The 23,845-nt window shown below is 44.7% G+C and overlaps 1 protein-coding gene across 2 annotated transcripts in view; it reads left to right on the plus strand.

The window, feature by feature from the left end:
* Positions 1-23,119, plus strand: part of Eva1a (eva-1 homolog A, regulator of programmed cell death) — a 49,532-nt gene extending 26,413 nt beyond the window's left edge. The window contains exons 1-3 of one of the 2 annotated variants that reach the window (XM_027429442.2): positions 2,134-2,290; positions 2,609-2,761; positions 21,790-23,119. In XM_027429442.2, the coding sequence (XP_027285243.1) occupies positions 2,662-2,761; positions 21,790-22,163 (474 nt within the window). In that variant the 5' untranslated portion in view covers positions 2,134-2,290; positions 2,609-2,661 and the 3' untranslated portion in view covers positions 22,164-23,119. Of the gene's footprint in view, positions 1-2,133; positions 2,291-2,608; positions 2,762-21,789 lie in introns of those variants that run through there. The other variant, XM_027429443.2, reaches the window with a different exon arrangement.
* Positions 23,120-23,845: the final 726 nt, after the last annotated feature.

Below are 23,845 nucleotides of genomic sequence, written 5' to 3' on the forward strand. Positions count from 1 at the left end.
GCCTCCAGAAATGACTTTTCTCTAGAATGATGTGTATTTAACCCAATGGGATATCATTTGGAGAAAGCCCTGCCTTTGAAAATATTCAACTCCCTTGTAATTCTTCCTTTCCCAACATTACTCCCATCATTCCTGGCATCAGTGTGTCTAGTCTTGGTATGGCCCTTGTACCCTGTGAATCAAGAAAATACTTCTATGGAGGTTTCCATGTAGGATGGGCCATTCTAAGCCTGGGGCTCTCTGCTTGCAGATTAATAAACCATTGTGGTATCTTTGGAGGACTTTGCTATTGTAACTCATTCTCCTAGAACCTGGTCACTTCTGGTCACTGGAACACTACATTGTTGGACCAGAGTTTGGAGCAGTGCTCCTGTGGGCAAGGCACTGGCAACTTCTGTGTGATACCTTCCTGTCTTGGACAAGGCGCATGGGATTCCTAAACCCAAGGTTGGCTTAGGCTAGACTCTGAAGTAGTAATTCTTGCTCATTCTAGAACCCCGAGAACACTTTTGGACCAGATTGCTCTTTGTGGCAGAAGCCTGTCCTGTATATTATGGATATAGCAGCATCTCTAACCTCTACCCTGGATAGGAGTGTCACCTTGCATTGTAGCTATGACAACCAGAAATGATGCTAAATGCTGTCAAACATATGCTAGGAGACAAAACTACCTGGGCTGAGAACCAGTCCTCTTGGAGCTAAGAAGGGACAGAGAGCTTCCCAGAGGAACATGGCATAATCCTGCACACTGGAGTGACTGAATGCTTCTGTCCTGTATCTCTATGCTGGTGTGTCGCTTCACAGTGTGCTGGCCACATGAGCCCACAAGGTTCATATAGTACAACACTTCTCAAACTCAATTCAACTGGGCGTCTTAGAACTGAGAATTGGATTTATTAGGTCTGGGGTAGTGCCTGAGGCTATGCAGCCCTAACTAGCTGCCAATCAATGTTGACACTACTGGACAGTAAGAATGCAGGCCAGGCATCTACACGATACAGTCCCTGGACCAACTTGAGATCACCATGGTTTTTGTAGGTTCCTTCCTTCCTTCCTTCCTTCCTTCCTTCCTTCCTTCCTTCCTTCCTTCCTTCCTTCCCTCCTCTTTAAAAATCTTACTGATGTGTATGTTTGTGTGGGTACTTGCATGTGAGTGCAGGTACCTGAGGGAGCCAGACAAGGGTATTAGATTCCTTGAAGCCAGAGGTGCAGGTGGTTGTGAGTTGCCCGACATGTGTGCTGGGAAGCAAACCCAAGTCCACTGTAAGAGCAGTAGGTGCCGAATGAAGATTGCAGGTAAATGCATGGAAAGATGAAAGAGCTCAGTGCCCCTGGGAATGATAGACAACCTGGCATTGCAGGAGCATTGGGTGAGCTTGAATCTGCCTGTAGGTATGTGGCCTGAGGAGGAGGCTCCATAGGAACTGAGGTCAGAGTCATAGAATTGCCTGTTATTAAAGTGAGTGGAGACTGGCCATGGGCTTGGGCTGCCGCCCGTGATCACATCTGTGTTGTGGAAACACACCTTGGCTGGTGTGTGGGTACTCACTTGAGCCAGGAGAAAGAGTCATCCACAAGAGCATGTGGGAGACTGTTGCCACACTCAGCCGTGAGTGACATGGCCTGCAGCATGGAGCATTGGTGAGGACAGGTGGGAGGGGATGGATCTGAACTAGTTGCTTCTTTCTCTTCCTGGATCCTGGGGGGTCCTTAAATATACTGTAGATCCCGGAAGTGAGGAGTGGGCCAGTGGCCTGGTCTCCCACTGTTTGCCTGAACGACGTGGCCTGCTGTGGCTCAGAGGCTGGGGAGGGGAGTCCTGTCCATCCCTGTGTCTGTGCCTCCCCCACAGCCCCACCCCAGCAGACAGCCTCCTTTCTGAGCCCCTTATCTTCCACTCTTCATTCTGACATTCTAAGCTTTTTTTTTTTTTTTTTTTTTTGGCATTAAAAAAGATCAGGTATTTTTTCAGGGGTGTTTGCCTACCACTGTGCCTGAATAACCTTACTGTTGTTCTTAACCTCTCTCTCTCACGTCTGCACGCTGAGGTCCCCCCATTCTTATCCTAATCCCTAACACCTCATTGATCCAGGAGCAGACTGAGCTCCCAAGTCTTTATGGGTATTTTAGAAGTGGACACACAGTGGCAGCTGTGGGATGGGCATCGCTGACCCATTGCCAAGGGTGGCATATTTTGACCCAAGGGACGAGGCACCTGATCAAAGTACATGCATGTCGTCGTCAGTGGTGCGGGCTTCCAGAAAAGAACAGGAGCAGAGCAGTCCCTGAGGTAATGATGTGGCTCTAATTGACCATTCCTCAAAGATGAACCAGGAAGAAGGCAGTGATGCTTATGAGGAATGGCCTGAGGGAGGGTTGCAGTGGGGCTGAGAAAAGTCAGGAAAAACACGTAATAAAGTGTTACTGCCTCTTGAAAACCAGGTGCCTGACCTGATCAAAGGACAAAACCCAGATCTTTGTGGCTCCCTGCCTGGGAAAGGTGGCTTCCTTTGGGACCCTGGCTCTTTGTTTCTGAGCACAGGCTGCTGGAAACACAACTCCAGGAAAGCAGACTGTGTCTCATTGCTCTCTTTATGTCTCCAAACAGGAGAAGAGAGGGAGGGAGCCACACTCATCCAGAAGTGTCCAGCTCTCCTCCCGATGACATATGAGGCTGCCCCTCAGCCCCAGCCAGAGGCCGCGGAGCCCTTGGAGATGGCTTTGCTCAGCAGTGTCCTGGCAGCCTGTTCCTATATCTCAGGTGGGTGCTGGAGTCTGCTGGCCAGGGCTGTGACCTGGTACTGAGTCCAGGGCTGCTTCCTGCTGGCCAGGTCTGGTCTTGTGCTGGGAGAGAAGTGAGTGTGGCCATCACAGGGAGGATCTTCTCCAGATGAAAGTTCTTCAGCCTCTTATTTAGTGTGATATTCTCTAATTTGGCAGGTGAACACCCCCAACAGCCTTGTCTTTCTGGAGAAATGCTTAGTTACTTTTCTGCCACGGCTGCTGCTGGTTTCTATACTCAGCACAGCAACCAATAAGTTACTGAGGAGTTCAGAAGACTGAGGATTTCTGTAGGTTTTCTACCCCATATGGGATTTCTTTGTCTATGAGTGTGTGTGTGTGTGTGTGTGTGTGTGTGTGTGTGTTAATGTATGTATGTGTAAAGAGTGTGTGTGTGCATGTGTGTGTAAGAAAGAGTGTGTGTGCATGTGTGTAAGAAAGAGTGTGTGTGCATGTGTGTAAGAAAGAGAGAGAGAGAGTGGTGTGTCTGTTTCAGGGGCTATCTGAGGTGTTTAAGAGCCTTCTGGAGAAGAGGTAGACAGAAGGTATGTGACTCTCAGAGACCTGATATTAACCTCTTTTTGATTCTAAGTCATGTTCTTCAGCTAGATGGCTGACTTCCCCCCTTTTTTTTTCTGGAGACCAGACATTGTTCATATAAAAGGTACTATTTAATAACACATGGATATGATCAGATGTGTGCTGCTGGAGTGAGTGTTTTAATCTTTCATGTTTTGATAACTTGCTTGTATTTTGTTTTGTTTTGCCTGGAGTTGTGTAGACACTGTATGAAGATGGGGCTGATGTTTTGATTCGACTGTCTTTAGGAGAAGGGTTTTATTTTTTAGCCAGGGTTCATATTGGTAACTTAAGAATTCAAATGTAAAACCCAAGGCTTCTATTTACAATGACTCCGCCACTTAAGGGAACTTCTGAGGGCTAACACTGGCTCAGTTGTGGTTGGCACGATGGGGATGTCTTAGTTACTTTCTTGCTGCTCTGACAAAACACCCCGACAAAAGCAACTTAAGAGAGAAAGGATGTGTGGTAACTTATAGTTCAAGGCTCCAGCCCAGCATGTTGGGAAAGTCAAGGCAATGGGAACTTGAAGCAGCTGACTACATTATCTCAAACCAGGAACAGAAAGCAGGTTGTGCAGGGGTTACTTGGGTAATGTTCTCTGTTTACATAGCCAAGATCCTCTGCTCTGCCTAGGGGATGGGTCCACCTTTCCCAATTAAGATTGATTTTCTCACATTAACTAACATAATAAATACAATCTCCCAAAGGACATGAAGTTGGCAGGGGGTAAGGGTGAGCCCAGGAGGAGCTGGGTGAGGAGGGTGGGTGGATATGATCAAAATATGTTGTATGCAAGTATGAAATTCTCAAAGGGTTAATTAAAATATGTTTTTTAAAAAGATAATCTCTCACAGACACTCTCAGAGTCTAGCCTTAGTCTGGACAGTCCCTCATAGGTGTACCAAAGTCTGTCAAGTTGGCCATCAACACTGACCATTACAGGACATCTAGTCCATGGGTGGGTGCCATGCATCCTGGTTTTTCTTTCACGATGCAGAGAATCCAACTCCCAGTTAAGGACTTCTGATACCTACTGCCTCCTTCCTGGGCATCCACACATCAGAGACTTCACTCCTTTTTTATTTGTCTTTTTTTATGGACACAGCCTCACAGTCTTCAAATGACCCATGCGCTTCTGCCACCACATGTGGTTTATGCTGGATTCTGAACCCAGGGCTTCATGCAGGTTAAGCTAGCGCTCTACACACTGAGCTACACTTCCAGACCCTTGGCTGTTTATTTGAGTTGCATTGGGGATAAAAGACACCAGATTTGGAGTAGGGAAGTTTGGGGCTGTGACAACATGTTTGCATGGTGACCTGAGGAGGGCGAGCTAACTCTTTCCTGAATACTTCCCCACAGTGGCGCTGTGGGCAGCAGGAGGGTCTGGGATTTCCACAATTTCAAGAATACCTGCACACCAGCTCTTGGATAAGAATGCCTCTGATGAGAGCAAACAGCACTGGACTTTGGCTCTCTCCTCAGCACAGGAGGCACTTGGCGAGTTTCCATTTTGACCGGCCTGACCCTGAGTTGTGACCACTGAATGTGGTAATTCATTGAATTGGCTGCTGTTTACTGGGTGTCTTGTGATCTCGTTGAGGCGGAAAATGCCCATGGCCCCACTTTTCTGTCTCCTCCAACTTCCTTTTTCCTACCTCATTACACTGGAATTCATTATTATGTGGGATACAGTAAAACTTCTCCTTCTTTTAAGAAGGCATGTGGGAGGGAAGATGCTGAGCAGAGGGCTCAGCAGGTGAAGACACGTGCTACCAAGCCTGACAGCCTGAATTTGCATCCCAGGATCCACATGGTGGAAAGACAGAACCAACTCCAGGAAGTTGTCCTCTGACCTCCACATTCATGCCATGGCACAAGTATCCCCCCACCCCCCAAAAATTAAATACGTGTGAGCATTGTTTTTAATTAAATGAGCATGGGCTAAGATTTAAAGTGAATGCCAGAAAATGGAAACATGGGTATCTAAAATAAAATTTCCTATGTGTAATAAAAGACAATGATTAAAATTGATTCTGAGTGGCTAAACAGATGGTTTAGCAGTGAAGAGTGAATACTACTCTTGTAGAGGAACTCCCCAAGTTCAGCTCCCCACACCCACACTTGACAGCTCATACCCTCCTGTAACTTCAGCACTAAGAGATCTTGTACCATCTTCTGGCCTCCAGGGGCACCTGCACGCAGGTGCACATACCCACACACAAATGCATACATACATAATTTTTCTATTGTAAAATCAGGGAGACTCCTCAATTATAATGACAATGAAAAAGAAGTGTTAAAACACAAAGATGAATACAATAAGTTAAAAATATTTACTGTCCTTAAATAAACTGTAGTAATAGATTAGAAACAAAGATAAAAAGCATGGCAGGAGAGACGACTTATGGGAATATCTTGATCGTGCGTTGCTCTCTCCCATGCCCTTTCTCTTCTATCTGGTCATTAGTTTCAGTGGGACCCAGCATCTCCAGCTTACTCTCAGTGCTTCATTTGTGGACTGGTTGATCTTCATTATCAACCTGAACGGATGAAGAGGTGCCTACACTTTGACACATGTCTGGGTTTGTCTAATAGGCTTTTTGAAGATTGACACCTAACAGTGAACCAAGTCAGGAAGACTCATCGTGAATGTGGGTATCTCCGTTCATAGACTGAGGGTCTAAGTAGAACAAAAACGAGGAAGAAGGGGGAAACTTGTACACAGGTGGTGTCTTAGTGTTGTTTTCTGCTGCTGTGATTAAAATCCTGACAAAAACAACCCAGGTGAGACAGAAAGGGTTCACTTTTGCTCACAATTCCATGTTAGAATAGAGTGAAGATGGCTTAAATTTGAAGGGACTAGTCATATCCACAGTCAAGAGCAAAGAGAATGGATGTGTGCATGGTTGTACTTGGCTCACTCAATTCACTCTTATACAGTATAGGAGCCCCTACATAGGGAATGGTGCTGCCCATGGTGGCCTGAGTCTTCTCACCTTGATTAACTCAATCTAGACAGTTTCTCACAGACTTGCAAACAGGCCAACTGGATCCATACAACCATTGAGATTCTCTCCCCCATAAGATTCAAGACTGTGTTAATTTGGTAATTATAGCTAACTGTCACAGGTAGGTGTGAGTCTTCCTGAGAGGCATTTTTTTTCTTTTTCTTTTTTCTTTTTTTTTGGCTTCTGGCATTGATCATTGACATCAGATTCCAGGATAGTCCATCTTTCTATGGGGACTTCTACCAGCATTAAACCCTCCAGTCCTTCAGCCTGCATTACTGGTCCCTCTGGGGCTTGTAGCTGCTCCAACAACTGAGCAGTAGTTGGCTTCCGCAGTTCTCCAGCCTGCAGTCTGTGGGAGTCTGTAACCTCTGATCTTGAGTCTAACAAGTTCTACCCCTCTTATTCATTCTGTTCCTTAGAAGAATCCTGACGAATACAAGTTACCTCTTGTCCAAAACATGAAGCCCATTTCTTTAGCAACACACTTGCTACTTCTAATGCATACAATTGTCTTAGTTCTTCGTCCGATGAATCTCCTCTCTCTGTGTCTGTCTGTCTGTATGTCTCTGTCTGTCTGTCTGTTTCTCTCTCTCTCTCTCTCTCTCTCTCTCTCTCTCTCTCTCTCTGTGTGTGTGTGTGTGTGTGTGTGTGTGTGTTAGGGGTCATATGAGGTTTTTGAACCTTCCAGGAGAAAGGGAGATGGAAGGTTGTGTAAATCTGGGAGTCCCCTATGTTTGTCTTTTCCTCAGCTCAAAGTTGTGCTTTTCTGCAAGATAACTGACTTCTTGAGCTTGTTTCTGTAGACCAGTCATTTTTATACAGAGGCAGCTTTTTGATTACATATGGAAGCCCTACTGCCCACTTGAGTGAGTTTTTAATCTTTTGGTAGCTGGTTGTTGTTTTGTTAGCTGACATTTGTGGATGGCGTTTGAAGAGGAAGGGACTGGGTTTTTGATTAAGTTTCCTTTGAAGAAGGACTGGCTTTACTTTTTTATTCTCTAGAAAGGGTTGATATGTGTGTGTGAAGGTGGAAGCCAGCAGACCCATGTGGCCTCTGATCCCAGCTGAGCATGTAACATGGTACTGTGGTCTTCCCATTTTCTCCTGGACATGTCTTGTGCAGTGTAGTGCGATGTGAATCTTTTATCATAGCTGTTGTAAAATTTTACCATTCTTCACAACAGCCACCCTCAACATTAACCATTGCAATAATTAGCAGAATCAGTCAAACAAAATCCTCCCTGAAAAGAAATGATAAACAGCATAGCCTAGGCTGGCCCCTAACTCATGGCAATGCCCCTGCCTCAGCTTCACAAGTCCTGGATTACAGTTGTAATCTCCATGCTAGACAGACTCCTTTCTTTTTTTTTCTTTTTTCTTTCTTTCTTTCTTTTTTTTTTTGTTTTGTTTTGTTTTTCGTGACAGGGTTTCTCTGTGTAGCTTTGGAGCCTATCCTGGCACTCGCTCTGGAGACTAGGCTGGCCTTGAACTCACAGAGATCCGCCTGCCTCTGCCTCCTGAGTGCTGGGATTAAAGGCGTGCACCACCAACACCTAGTAACAGACTCTTTCTTTAAGAAAAAAATGTTACTAATGATAAGATGTTGAAATTTATAACAAAAATTTTCAAAATTTAATAAAAGAGTCCCAAAAGAAAAGACAACAAAGGACCAGAATTGGCAGTTTGCATAAGGAAAAAATGCAAATGGCTAATAAAACCGAGCAGTTTAAAATCCTAGCAGCCACATGAAAAGTGAGGAAAGGATGGAAGCACAGGGAGGCAAGTGCTTGCACGCAAAGCCGGAGAGACTGATAGAAGCTCTCTAGGGAGTAGTTTTGCAATATTTGCCAAAAGCCTTAAACATGCATGTATTTAGGGATCTCATTGCTAGGAATTTCTTCTAAGGGCATAATTAGAGATATAGGCAAACACATTACTATGAGGACAAGAAGTCTCAGAATAATTTTAATGGGAAAAGTGAGAAAATGTGCTGAATATGAAGTGAAATAGAAATATGCAAATGACATGCTATTAAAGGGTACAGACCATGTGTGTGTGTGGTGTGTAACACATGTGTGACTGCATTCTGCCATGATTTGTATGTGAGTGCTAGGATCAAGTGGGCGTCTGTGTACTTTTTATATTATTTTGATTATTTCTGTTTTTTGTATGTTGTTTCTGTGTGGTACCGGGTGTGAGGCATATGTGCATACATGTGCCAGAGGACAGCCTCAGCTGTCATTCTGCAGGTGCTCTCTGGCCTTTTGAGACAGAGCTTTTCTGTGGTCTGAAATTGCCAAAGTAGGGTCAAGCTGGCAGGCCAGTAACCCCCAGGAAGCAGCCTGCCCTCCCCTCTTAACCCTAAGATTACAAGCAAGCACCCCAGGCCTGTATATTTTTTAAATGTGGGTTCTGGATATCGAACTCGGATATCAAACTCGTAAGGCAAACACTTTACTGACTGAGCTACGCCCCCCAGCCTTCTGTTGTGATTCCTTAAAAGAATAATACTTGATTAAAATATTAATTTCCACTTACATCATATGCACATTAGGCAATTTCCACTTGTCTGTCTTCTTGAGCAACATAGCCTGAGCTCAGCCTAGACTAGACTGTTCTGTATACCTAACTCAGAAATAAGAGTTTTACATGTAGCTGTGTCTTCTTTATAGACCACATGCCATGGCTAATGTCAGCCTGTCTGCCACTCCTGTCCTTCAGTTTGTTCCTGCTTCATGGCGCCCAACACTGAGTTGGTTTGAAATTCATCTTGCATTTGCCCCGAGTACTGTAATGGTATTGACTACCATCTTCCTGCCTCCAACCCATAATCTGTACATTTCTGTAGCAGAATGATCTCTCTAAAGTGCAGATATGAGGATGAAATTCGTTGTTTTGTTGCTCTCTTGCGCTTCCTGTCTATGCAAGTGTGAGGACTGGAGTTCAGACCCCCATCACCCACGCAAATGCCAGTGAGTGTGGTGGCCTGCCTGCAGTCCCAGCACATGGGAGGTGGAGACAGGAGATCCTGGAGCAAGCTGGCTAGACTAGCTGAGGGTGAGTTCTGAGCCCAAGGGAGAGATGCTGCCTCAGTGTGTAGGGTGGGGCCAGCAAGGAAGACTCCAGATGTTACCCTCTGGCTTCTACATGTATGTGTGCACACACATGTAACCATGCATACACATAGACACACATCACAGGCACATACACATACCAAAATAGTCCAATGCTTTGTATGCTTTAACTGTTCTTGCTATTTGTTAGCTACAGGTAGTAGCTTAACTTGGTCATCTAATGAGGCTGTGGAGTTCTCTCACCCATAAGAGGCTGTGGAGTTCTCTCACCCATAAGAGGCTGTGGAGTTCACTCACCCACAGGAGGCTGTAGAGTTCCCTCACCCATAGGAGGCTGTGAAGTCTCTCACCTACAGGAGGCTATGGAATTCTCTCACCCATAGAAGGCTGGAGAGTTCTCTCATCAGTAGAGTTCTTTCACTGGTAGAGTTTTCTCACTCATCCTTGTTTCCTTGACCTGTATTTTAGTCCTTCTGTATCAGCACTTGAATTGAGGGAACTCTTCTTAACTATTTGCAAGCAACTCATTAACCAGACTATAATGCTTTATAAAGAGGATAATACCCTCATTAATAATAATAGTCTCATTAATAATTCCTAATAGGGTCATTAGAAAGAATAAATGAAATAATTACTCATTTTAACTTAACGATTGGGTTCTTTAGTGTATGTGGCTGGCTCAGGACTCCATCCTTTTAGGGTTTTCTATTAACGTTACCTCCTCGGTGAGTTTCTTGCTGGTCACTGTCTACCTGCTCCCATCAAACACATTGAGTCCATCCTGTCTGCTCTTCTTATCAGTCTGTGAAAAGACATAGAAAGAAATCTATTTCACAGCAGTCCCCTCCATTCAGTTCCATCCATAGGCTTCAGTGTACCCTTCTGGTCACCTTTCTCCTATATATGAGTAGTGGATTGAATATACTGTCTGTGCCTGGCTTTCCCACTAAGCATTATGTCCTGGGGACAGTGTGGGTGAGTATAGTGTAAGCTTCCTTGTTCTGTTAGACAATCACTTACTTCTCCATTGCACAGATGGCCCCAAGCTTAGCCAGCCCTTTGCAAATGGCCAATGGGAATGGCTCAGACCTTTCTCAAACAGAGCAGTGATAAGTAACCATAGCATACAGGTTCAAGTGCATTTCCAGACTTGGTTTCCCAAAGCACAATGACTGGATCACGTCCCATACACATTCAAAGGAAAAACGTCACCAAGTTGCCACCTAAAGAGCTTTACTAATCTTTTTAAAGAGAAATATGCCAAGCCCCAGAACAGTATTTTCAGTTGTTTTTGGAATTTTGACAATCTGATAGATGGGTAAGACTCCCTAAATGTAATTTAATTTCTGTTGGCCAGGGGTCAGCAAACCTTTGTTTTCCCATAAAACGCCAGCAAGTGTTTCCAGCTTTGTGGTCCAGCTTATGTCCTACCAATTTAATACCACCATAGCACAAAACACAGGTAAAGGCTATGTAACTGAACAGACATGCCTGCCTCTCAATGGAACTTTGTAATTACAGGAGTCTTGTCAGGTGTAGCTGGTGGCCCACAGGGTTCCAGTCCCTGTTGGGGGGCCATCTTTCAGATGTCAAAGAACTATTCCTATTGCAATTTTTTTTCTGTGAACTTCTCAGATCCTTTCCATATTTTCTTTAGTAGTTGTTACTTATTTTGTTTAAAATATTTATTTCTTTATCTTGTGTGTATGGGTGTTTTGCCTGCATGTAAATATACCACCTTTGAGGAGGTCAGAGCAGGGCATCCCCTGGAACTGGAGCTACAGATGGTCCTGAGCTACCTTGTGGGTTCTGGGAATTTAACCCTGGCCCTCTGGAAGAGTAGCCAGTGCTTTTAACTGCTGAGCTGTCTCTCCAGCCCTGTTGCTGTCTTTCTTAGTGCTTTTTCTAGGTATTCTTTATGTATTGACCCCTTGTCTCTGCTCATATAACAAATATTCTTTTTGTCATTTGATTTCATGTATAGTAGTATTTTATTGAAGAGGTTTTGGTGGATCATTAAAGGTGTGTGTTTGTGCATGCATGTGTGTGTGTGTGTGTGTGTGTGTGTGTGTGTGTGTGTGTGTGTAGCATTTATCGTGTTGTGGCTTTTTGAGGCAGGGTCTCATGTACCTGTGGCAGGCCTTGAACTCTTGATCCTCCCAATTGCTAAGGTTACAGGCTAGCTCCACCTCACGTAGCTTATATATTTTTCCTATTATGTATGTGTGTGTGGTGTAAGTACATGTTTGTATTGTGTGTGTGTGTGTGTGTGTGTGTACATGTGTGCCCTATGCATGTGTGAAAGCCAGGGGTCAATGTCAGGATCTTCCACTATAGTTCTCCACCTGATTTTTTTTGAGACAGGGTCTCTCATTGAACCCGAAGCTCACCAGTTTGGCTGGAAGAACTCCAAGTGTCTGCCTGTCTCTACCACTCCAGCACTGAGATTATAGGTATTTACCACTATGCCCAGCTTCTTATTATTACATGGATGCTGGAGATTGAACTCGGGTCCCCATGCTTACACAGCATGGCCTTTATCAACTGAGCCAGTCCTCTAGCCCCAGCTTACAGTTTTTATTTAGCTGACGACCTGCAGATCTGGCTTAACTGGCAGTGCAGTAGTTGGCTGGAACCTAGCTGGAGTTTCTTGTGAGCTTCACCAAGTAGGTGGTCTTTCAGCAGTAGAGGCCTTAGACTTCCACAGCTCAACCGAGCTAGTCACAAATCCGAATACGTGAGAAAGGGATATACAGTTCCAGGTTTGTTTCTGTCTGAGAGCTGAGGACTTTGTGTCCTTAGCTGCTGAGAAGCTTCCAAAGGAACTGGCTCATGGCAAGACTGTGGAGTGACACAAGTCCCCTATAACTGAACGGTGTGCTTTATCAAGTTTCCAAAAAAGTCTTTCTTATTTAGTTATTTGTAAACTTAAAGGGGATTTATTACATTTGTGTTTGCGTACATGCGTGGGTGCATGCCTGAGGAGCCCAGATGAGGGTATTTGTTGGATCCGCTGGAGCTGGAGTTACAGGCAAGTGTGAGCAACCTGATATGGGAGCCGGGAACTGAGCCTGAGTCCTCTGCAAGAGCAGCAGTGCCCTTACCTGCCAACCCATCTCCTCAGCTACCCAAATTTAACAGTTGGTGTCTCCCTTGGCAGGAAAAGTTTTATGAAAGAGGGTTTGCTTTCAGGTGAGGCTGAGGGCCAACTTTGAGAGAACACTTGCAATATATATGAGGAGCTACTGTGATGTACAGCCTGTTGGACACAGATCCTTTCTGAGAGTTCCTGAAAGGCCGTAAATGACAAATAAGCAACAAAAGGAAGCAGTATTAGACACAAAATGCTCCTATTCTCATTCCTTGTTTTAATTAGATTACATCAGACTTTATTTGATTTGATGTGTATAGGTGTTTTGCCGGCATGCACGCCTGGTGCCTGAGGTGGATAGAAGAGACGGTGTCAGATCCTCTGGAACCAGAGTTACAGATGGTTGTGAGCCACCATGAGGGTGCTAAGGATTGAACCTGGGTCCTCTGGAAGAGTAGCCAGTGCTCTTAACCACTGGGGATCTCTCCAGTACTCATTTTTACTACTCTTTAAATATATTTTTAGCCAACTAAATGTCTGAAGACAAGAAGTCATTTTTGTAAACTGTGGTCACTGTCACTGGCTGAGCAACTATAGCTGTGGCTAGCTGAGGCTGGAAGAGGGGTGTGGAACTGAGAGAAATGCTAGACATTGTATGAAATGTACTCAGAGGAAAATGGATTTGCGCATCCTTGACCATAGCCAAATAAACAAAAAGAAATTTGTACATGTGCATAAAACAGGGAAAGGGCAACAATCCACCTCACTTGCCTGTAACTATGGTTTTGTTCATGTTGTGAGGTATGTTGATTTTTTACACAGATTGCTTTCATTTACTGCTCTTTTAAAAAAAACTGCATTTATTTATCTATATGTGTATGCATGTGTGTGTGTGTGTGTGTGTGTGTGTGTGTGTGTGTGTGTGTATAATGTGTGAGAGCATGTGCACATGCTGTGGTGACCATGTAGAGATCAGAGCACAGCCTCTAAGAGCAGGTTCTCTCCTTCCACCATGTTGGTCCTGGGAATCAAACTCAGGTTGTCAGACTTGGCAGCAAGCATCTTTACCTGCTGAAATATCTTGTTGGCCCCATTTCCTGTTCTTCTGATGTTATTTCATCATATATACATACATCTACACAATACATATATGATACAATACACACACTGTTCAAATGTAAAGTGTCTCTCAAAAGGCTATGTGTTCTGGCTGGGGTGTTGTTTTGGCAGTTTCTGGAAACTTTAGTAAGTGGTGTCTAGTTGGAGGAGTAGGTCATTAAGGGGGCCTTGTAGATGCTTTTTTCCTGCCCTCTTCCTGTCTTCCTGTCTACTTCCTGTGTACCATGAGGTCAGGTGACCTGCCTCCCCCTGCCACACACCAACACTGCCATGATATCTGTCCAAGTGACCATGGATTGAACCCACTGTGTCTCAGTTTCATTTCTGTTGCTGTGATAAAATCCCCTGACTAAAGCAATTCTAAAGAAGAACGGTTTCATTTAGTTTACAATTGTAGATTACAGTTGTGGTCATTGCAGGAAGTCAAGGCAGAAACTTACCCACTGTCAAGAGCAGAGAGAAATGAATATGTGAATACCTACTGCTAGGCCCACTCTTTTTTTCTCGTATAAAGTCCAGGACCCAACCCAGGGAATGGCACTGCCCACAGTGGGCTTGAGCTTCTTACATCCACTAAGAGAGCAGGACAGTCTTCCCCAGGCCGACCTTCTCTGGCAGATCCCCTTTGTGACTCTCTTGATTGTGTCAAGAAGACAGCTGAAACTTTGATTCTGAAACTATGAACCAAGATAAATCTTTAAATTGTTTATCTTAGGTATTTTGGACAGATACAAAAAAACTAATAACATATATCTAGGCCCATTGACACATTCACACACTCAGACATGTAATACACTTATGAACAGATAATAACTGTATTAACTGAACTTTTAGAATTCATATTCATGATTTAATTTAAATTGTCATTCATGATTTAAATTATTCATCATATTTATGATAAGCACATGAACTAAGTTCTGAGAACCTATGGATTCTGGAGACTCATGGATTCTGCCCTCAAATTTCTCACTGTCGTATGGAGAAGGTAATGGTTGTAAAGTTAATTATAGCAGAAGTACATGCAGTGCTGCCTAGGCTGTAGGGACTGATTAATCCTAGGCCTCAGACAAGCATCGGCCTATAGTGTCCAACAGTGGTGCCATTGGAATCAGGTGTGCATCAGGGTCTTCCTTCATCTTTCCTTTCTTGGGCCGCAGGGAAGCTAGTTTGTTTTCCATTGCTGTGATAAAACACCATGACCAAAAATAACTAGGAGGAGAGGGCTAATTTCATCTTATAGGTTACAGTCCATCATCAAGGGAATCCAGGGACAGGACCTGAAGATAGGAGCTGAAGCAGATATGGAGGAATGCTGCTTACTGCTTTGCTTCCCCCGGCCTGCTCAGCTTCCTTTTTTATACAGCCCAGGCCCACCTGCCCAAACTTGGCACCTCCCACAGTGGGGTGGACCCTCCTCCATCAAATAGCAATTTGGAAAATTCCTCAGAGAATTGGCCAGAGGCCAGTCTGATCTGGGCAGTTCTTCAGTTGAAGTTATCTCTTCCCAGGTGACTTTGGTATGTGTCAAGTTGCCCAAAACAAAGGAGTACACTAAGGAGAGAAGAGTCAGCTATGGACTAGATAAGGACATGGGACTTCTGGGAGGGGTGTTTACTGCGCAGGAGGAGGGAGGAGAAGGTGAAGGGCCAAAGGAGCAGAAGTCAGAGCTGGCCTGGTGGGGACAGTTTCTGCAGTATTCTTTGTTCCCAATCAGGACAAGCCAGGGATGGAAGAGACCCTCAACATCTCAAAGAGGCCTGAAGTGTTGGTGGAAGACTTCCCTTTCCTACGGTGTGGGGCCGAATCCCACAAAGAACCATCTGTATAAATGATGGAGAACTCATTCTGACACACAACCCTGCTACTCTCCCTAAAGCCCATTTCAAAAGTATATTCCTTCCCCATTAAAGACTGAAAACTTTGAGGACAAGAAACCTCAGCAGAGAACATGGAATGCTGGCTTAGAGACCAGCTGACCAGGCCTGATCTGGGCCTGGCCTGGCGTGGCTGCTCCTTCCTACAGTTTCCTGGGCATGCTCTGACTTCCCAGCATGCAAATGAAATTGGCCTCAGAACCTCCACAAAGGGCCTCTTCCTGCTCATGAAAACAATGACCCTGCAGGAAGCAAGATAGAGTAATACATTTATTTTTATTTATTAAAGGAAAACAACCAACAAAAGCCCTCTTCACCCTACTTCCTGGATAATTAACAGATGTCTGAATGTGGTCAAGACAAGGGTGGGTCATTGGCCAAGAGGGAAGTGACCTGGAGCAGGAAGTATTGGAGGAGAGTAAAAACAAATAGTCTAGAACTTGAGTTTGATGTCAGCAGAAAAGTGAGTTAACATAACTCAAATTATGCCAGCTCTGAAACCTGCTTTGAAGCATCAGTCTGGTACCCAGTCAATCCCAGTAAGTGCTTCTTAAGCATCTGTCTGGTTGTGTTTACATTGGAATCTGTATCTGGGATGCTGTATGTAAAAGAAAGTAAAAGACTAGTACAAAGACATTTTCCCAAATCCTGGCAAAGATTCAGTAAATGAAAGCTCCCTCTGTCAGTCTGTCCATTCATTTTCTTATCTGTCTTCATTCTATCTCCTATCTTTTTTCCAATCTATTATCTATCATTTTCTATCACCTATCAAACTTCCTCTCTGACTTCTTTCCAACTTTCCTTCTTGTTTTCATTCCCCCTTCCATTCCTGAGAGTGTATGTGCCCGTATATACAGTATGTGTTTCTGTCTATGTCTGTGAAAATTCTTTGGGTCCAGTGTTGGGAAAGGGCTGATCAATGCTTGATAAGAAGCAACAGAAGAGATGGGGGATTTGTTTTGGCTCAGATTTGAAGGATAAAGTTTATCATGGTAGATAAATCATGGTGGTGGGAGTCTGCGGCTGACTCACGACATCTTGACAGATCAGGAAATGGAGAGCACAGGCCGTAGGACAGGGCTGTCTGTCTGCAGGCCCACCCTTCCAGTGACCCACTTCCTTCCACTGAGCCCACCTCCTAAAGGTTTCCTGAGTCCTCCAAACAGAATTGCCAGCTGGGAACTAGGAGCATTTCACATTCAAACCATAACAAGGGGATACGAAGTGATCCCACTTGTGATGGGATTGGAAAATGGAAGACTTATCTGAGCTCTTACACTGTGTCTATTCAGGGTTGGAGCATGTGACCAAAGAGACAATGTCAAAACTCATGGTTTTAGACCATGGTCTTGTAGTGAATGGAGGTAAGTCTCCAAGGCATGGGGGGCAGGAGCTTTAGCAGAGATAGACTGTTGACTGCATTAGCGGCCTGAACTCTCCAGGGGTCTTTAAAGGTGGTCGACTCCAAGTTTATTTCTGACCTATCAGTGTGGCTGTCTGAATCAGAGCTCTGTGTTCAGATCCCCTACACCCTTTTAAACACGAGCTGGACATGGCAGCCTGTACTTTCAGTGCTGGGAAGGTGAAGACGGGAGTGCCTGGAGCAAGCTGGCCAGTTGGCTAGCCAGAAGAGCAAACTGGGTTTGAGAGACCCTGCCTCAAAAATAAGGTGAACAGCAACCAAGGAAGATGTCTGATGTCAGCCATGGACCTCCACTTGCACATGTACACATGTGTAGGGTCACTACACACAAGCACACAGGAAACTAAGAACTGGAAATGTCTTGGGAAAGGATGTGTTAGTATTTTCTTTTATGCGCTGGCCATGTCTGCACTTGATGACAGCTCACTGTGATACATACAGTTCAGGTGTTGTAACGATAAGTCTTTCCACCTGCCGCCTGCTTCCGCCGCAACGTTAGGACTCCCAAAATAACACATGGAGACTTATATTAGGTACAGTGCTGCTGGCCGATGACTAGGATTTCTTATCTGCTAGCTCAGTCTTAATTATCAACCAAAATCATTACTCTATATATTCATAAAGACTTACCTGATGGAGGATGCTGGCAGCATTCGTCCTTTCTTGTCGGGCTCACATGGCGGCTCCAGAGAAGAGAGGGGGAGGGAGAGAGTGATTCCTGCTTGTCCCTGAGTATATTCTGAGTCTGCCTGTTATGTCACTTCCTGCCTGGATCACAAGACTTCTCCTTACTACATTTCCCAGAATCCTCCTCGACTCCTAGTCCCACCTAACTTGCTTCTCTGTTGGCCAGTAGTACTTTATTTACCAACCAATAAGACAAACATATACACAGAAGACCTTCCCCTATCAAGGTGTGGAAGGGGAAAGGGCATCTTTAGTGAGAGGCTTGGGGCCTGGTGGGGGTGGGGGCAGGTGAACACCTTTGTCTCCCTCAGGTGTCTTCTCAGTTAAATACAGCTCGGAAAGAACCAAGAAAATGTCAAAGGCAGTGGAAGCGTTTCTTTTAAGGCCACCCATGAGGCTGGCATGATGCATACCTGTAATCTCAGTTCTTAGGAGATAGAGGCAAGAGGACCAGGAGTTCAAAGTTGGCCTGGGTTACAAGAAACCCTAGTTCGAAAATACAAAGTAAAAATTAAAAATAAAAATTTGCTGCGGTTACCCTCTTATACACACTTTCCACTGTGAAGACAGCTTACCCTAGAGCAAAGCTCACAGCCAGAGTACAGGCTGTCTTAGACTCATAGCAATACAGGCAGGGTCAGTGTCCTAAAGGGCTCTGGTGGCTAGGTGGATAGAGGAAGATCTCTGGGCTTCCTGACAAGCTGTCACCTCAGGTACAATGACCTTATTTCTGTCCTCTTCAGATGGGCGCAGGAAAATCAATGCTCATAACACCTGGGGGTGGGGGCGTAAGGCCGAGTCGAGCCTGCATTAGAGAGAATGGGGCTCTGGGATCTTTCTGCACAGAGCAGCCAAGCCAGGACATGCCTCCTGGGAGAGGTTTGATTCTGGTAAACAGCAGAACTCATTTTCCAGCAAATAGATTTTCATTTTGCTTTATTCCTAGCGATGCACTTCTGAATTATCACTGGAATGAGGTCTGATATGGCCACCCAGACTGAGCCTTTCTCTTGCCTTTCAGAGATCCATCCCCTGAGCCCTGCTGACTCAACTCTGCCAAGTCCCTCTTTGCCTCTGCTCCAGTGTGCAGTGCACACTACCCATTCGCCCCGTTCCAGTTATTTATTTCTACGTGTGTGTGTGTGTGTGTGTTTGTGTGTATGTGTGTATGTGTGTGTGTGTGTGTGTCCACATGTGAAAGCCAGAGACTGGTCAGCTGTCTTCTTCTATCAGACTCTCCCCCTTATTTTTGGGGACAGGGTCTCTTATTGAACTAACTTATTTGGCTCAGCTGTCTGGCAAGTGAGTCCCTGGGACCTACATGTTAACCCCATCTTTAAATCATTAACATGTAAAAATAAGAGAAATAGCTTACAGGCTCAATCTACAATTCAATTAACTTTATAGGTGTGTTCTATAGAGCACTGTTCTATAACCATAAACATACAAATCCGAAAATCTCACTAAGAAACACTCCCCTACACACACACACACACACAGAGGCAGTGGCCTTGTGTAGCTCAGGCTGGCCTTGAACTCAGTAGCTAGGGATGAACTTAAACTCCTGATCCTTCTATCTCCACTTCCAGAGTGGTAGGATTGCAGGTCCACCATGCCCAGCTTTAAATTTACAAAGCAATTCCAAGTGATTTGTAACCCCATTTCTATTGAAGACACAAAACAACATGTTGATTCATTTTCCAAGTGACTGCAGAATATGGAAAATTGGTTTGCTAATGTGTATGTAAATCCTGTGGTTTAACCATGCCCTATGACCTGGGCTATGCATAACTTCATGAAAGGGACTCTGTTCACCCGATGGTTCTGCTGAGTACATACTACGGGGGTCACTAGGTGTACACCTCACCTATAGAACAATTATATCCTTCTCAGGCTGAGCTCCCCAGGCCTGTTTCTCTTATAGTGAACTTAATGCCTTTCCTGCTTTTAGATGTGTGATTGATTATATGAGTTATTCATGACTATATGCTAATTACCCCAAACTTAGGGTCTTAAAACAACATAGATGGCTGGAGACATGGATCAACAATTAAGAGCAAGTACTACTTTGGTAGAGAACTTGAGTTCAATTGTCAGCACCCACAGTTGGCAGTTCATGACTACCTGTAACTGCAACTCTAGGGGACCTGATGACCTCTGGCCTTCAAGGTACTTGCACTCATGTGCACACAATCCCCCACATAAACATAAATGTAGATATGAATAAGTCTTAAAAGTTGCATACACGCCACTAGGTTTCTGGGGTTCTGAAAGCTGTGTTGGATTAACTGGGCTCTCTAGTTCAAGGACTGCTAGTTCAAGGCTAGTGGAAAGCCAGGCTTGTATCACCTCACCTCAGTCTTCACCCTGGGTATGAGTCACTTCCAAGCTCACCCACATGGCTACTGGCAAATACAGTCCTTTGAAAGCTGTTAGCTGGAGGCCATTGTTGGCTCTATGATACTTAGACCTCTATATGAGCAACTTACCCATGGCAGCTGACTTCATCTTCCTGAGCAAAGAGAGGGAGGGAGGGAAGGGAGGGAAGGGAGGGAGGAAGGCTGAGAGAAAGAGAACACGAGGGATGGGTATTGAAGCTCTCTTTTTTCCGACCTCATCTTAGAATCCCTTATTCTCTGCCATATTGTATAGAAATAAGTTACAAGGGCCTGGGAAGACAGCTCCTTCAGTGAAGTGCTTGCCTTACAAGCATGAGGGTCTGATATTGATCCCTAGATCCCATACTTAAGAAGCCAGGCATGGTGGTATGCGCTAGTAACCCCTGCATGGGAGGGTAGAAACTCCAGGTGGATCACGGTCGGCTCACCTAGTCTGTTTCACATGTTCCAGGCCAGCAAGAGACCCTGTCTCAAAAGAGCAAGGCAGATAATGCTTGAAGGATACCCAGGATTGACCTCTGGACTCCTATGTTTGCACACCACCACCCCCCACACACATACACATACTCAAAGGCACATTCTCTCACCCTCTCGAACACACACTCACGTGTATACATACTCACGCACATCCACTTGCTAGTTCCTGACTTTGAGAAGAGGTTGATTAACAAAAGGCATGAATACCAGAAGGTTTTGTCACCCCATGTGATTAGCAGTAATTCAGAGGCTTGTGTGAGTGAGCTGGTAGACAAAAACCTCAGGAAGATGGTCTTCATAAAGACACATGGCTTAAACTGAACACAGTTGCTCCACATGGGAAGGGCTAAATTATAGTTTTTCTACCTTTTAATTTCTTGGGTCTTTTAACTTTAAAAATTGTTCTAAACTTTAGTATAAAAAGTTGTGCATTAGCCAGGTGGTGGTGGTGCATGCCTTTAATCCCAGCACTCAGGAGGCAGAGGCAGGCGGATCTCTGTGAGTTCGAGAGCAGCCTGGTCTACAAGAGCTAGTTCTAGGACAGCCTCCAAAGCCATAGAGAAACCCTGTCCCAAAAAATCCAAAAAAAAGTTGTGCATTCATGCACAGACATACACCAAATGTAACCAGACCCAAAGACTACACATATAGTAACTCATTTGCAAATTTCAAAGGTAAAGATATAAACAGTGAAATGTCACATATCCTTGCCCCAATAGGTGTGTTGTTGGCCAATTGATACCGATCTATCTATCTATCTATCTATCTATCTATCTATCCATCTTGCCTTTTTCTTTCTTTTTCATTTTATTACATTTACTTGTGTGTTTTCCAGTGCACTGTCCCATGGCACACATGTGGGGGAGGGTCAGAGGACAACTTGAGGGAGTCCATCCATCCATTCTATCTTTCCACAATGTGAATTCCTGGGGTAGAATTCATGTCTTCAGGTTTGGAGTTGTAAATCTGTATTCACTGAGCCATCTTGCCATCCTCTTTTATCTGTTTGAGATAGTTTTCCTCTAGCATCGAATTCCCAGCAATTCTCCGGTCTCGGTCTTTCAAATGCTGGGATACTTTATAGGCACAAGCCACCATACCTGGGCTTAATAATGTTTGGAAACATTATGAAATTTGTTCCCGGGAAGGTTGGTACTGGCTGCCGTCCAAGTGCCATCATTCTTGGGGAGAGCATGGGCCTCCATCCCTGACCCTGCATGGAGACATGGTGCCTGTCCAATGTGGTCTCCTTCTTCCTCTCTCTACAGAAAACCCTGAGAGAGCTGCTCTGTACTTCGTCTCTGGTGTGTGCATCGGACTGTTCCTGACCTTGGCCGCCTTAGTAATGAGGATCTCCTGCCACACTGACTGCAGGAGGGGTCCCCGGAGGAGGTGCTTGCAGGACCACGAGAGCAGCAGCGACAGTAGTGACAGTGAAGATGGCAGCGAGGACACAGCCTCGGACCTGTCCGTGCGCAGACACCGCCGCTTCGAGAGGACTTTGAACAAGAATGTGTTCACCTCTGCAGAGGAGCTGGAGCGCGCACAGAGGTTGGAGGAGCGCGAGCGCATCATCAGGGAAATCTGGATGAACGGGCAGCCTGAGGTGCCCGGCACCCGGAGCCTAAACCGCTACTACTAAGGCACAGTTTGGACCCCAGAACTTCTGCAGGCCTCCAGGAATAGAGAGTGGGTTCTGTAGGCAGGGACGGTGTGCACAACGGAAGCCCCTATGCTAATGTGTCCGGAGAGAAAGAAGCACAGGGCCAGCCTGCTTTCCCAATGGCAGGACGGTTTGCTTTAGACTCTTACCTCTGGAGAAATAGACAACCCGAGCAGCGGCATCAGCCTTTCCAGGTCTTGACACCCACGTGGGCACACTGGCCCAACCTTTCCAGGTCTTAGAATGGTGCTGAGATTTCCTCTCCAGCCATGTGACAGTGATGTGACAGGCTGAAAGAATGGATGGTCCTTACTTTCTGAGGCGCTCAGAAGTTTGTGCAGACTTACCACTGTGTTACTCCTTTACAAAAGGAAAAGTTCTCATAGCTGGAGAGCTGGGGGTATCAGGGTGAACTTAACCCAGAAAATTCAATTTTCTAAAGGATTCCATGCAGTGGAAGTCTTTTTAATTGAGATAGCATGATCTATGCTAATTATTTAAAGCTAATTTTTAAAACGAAAAATTTCTTGGCAACCTCTGCATTTTAACTGACACCTCAGGGATTAAAATCCTATTTTTTAGTCTAATTCCCACCTCATTCATGGAAATGAATAGAATTCACTGTATTGTGAGATGTATTGGTGACTTAGGATACATACATCATTAACCTCAAAGGATAAAGGGTTTTATTTTTTAGTAGTTTATAAATATATATTGACATGTATATTTAAAAATGCTGCATAAAAATAGAAGCCCTGTGTCCTTCCATTTTGGAGAGAAGAAAAATCTCTCGTGACTTCAGAGACTTGTGATATTTAAATAATATTTTGTTTAAAAAAACTAGTTGGAATTTCCAAGAAAAGAATGGAAACCAGAGGTGAGGATTAAAGCCAAAATTAAAAAGGTATCTAAAATAAACATTCCATGAAAATCTCCCTTTGCTTCATTTCTGTCTGTATGGTCGCATATAAGCCTCTCTGATCATCCTGATTTATGGGCAAGTATGGCCTCTACCGGACCCTGAAGGATTGAGAATTGAAAAAGGATCCCAGGTGATAAGGGTTCTTTATGTATAGGATATGTGTTGTGGTTGCATTATTATTAACAGATAGAGGTACAGAAGATTTACCGAAGGCAAGAGACAAGATAATGACCCATCATTTCAAGAAGCTGTTAGGAAGGCAAAGCAGGCAGGCCCTAGGGAAGGATGGGAGGAAGACCGCCATATTGGAAACTGGAGGCAGCAGCTTTTAGGGCAGTGGTTCTCTGCCTGTGGGTCTCGAACCCTTCAGGAGGAGGGTCACATATCAAATATCCTGCATATCAGATATTTATCTTATAATTATGAGCCATAACAGAATTAGAGTTATGAAGTAGCAAGAAAATAATTTTATGCTTGGGGGATCACCACAACATGAGGAACTGTATTAAAGGGTCACAGAATCAGGAAGGTTGAGAAACACTGTTCTATGGAATATCAGGAACCTAGAGGTCTGTCAGGGGCCTCCCCTCTCTTGCCATGGACTCTATTGGGTCCATTTGCATGATCCAGAGCCTTCTTAGTGGTAGGGGCTCCTCCTTAGCCCATTGCCTTATCATCACCATGCCTAAGAGATGGGCAGGAAGCTCTGCCATGAATTGTATAGCATTTTGGGAATTCA

This window comes from Cricetulus griseus, chromosome 8 (genome assembly GCF_003668045.3).
Source record: "Cricetulus griseus strain 17A/GY chromosome 8, alternate assembly CriGri-PICRH-1.0, whole genome shotgun sequence".
Classification (NCBI taxonomy): Eukaryota; Metazoa; Chordata; class Mammalia; order Rodentia; family Cricetidae; genus Cricetulus; species Cricetulus griseus.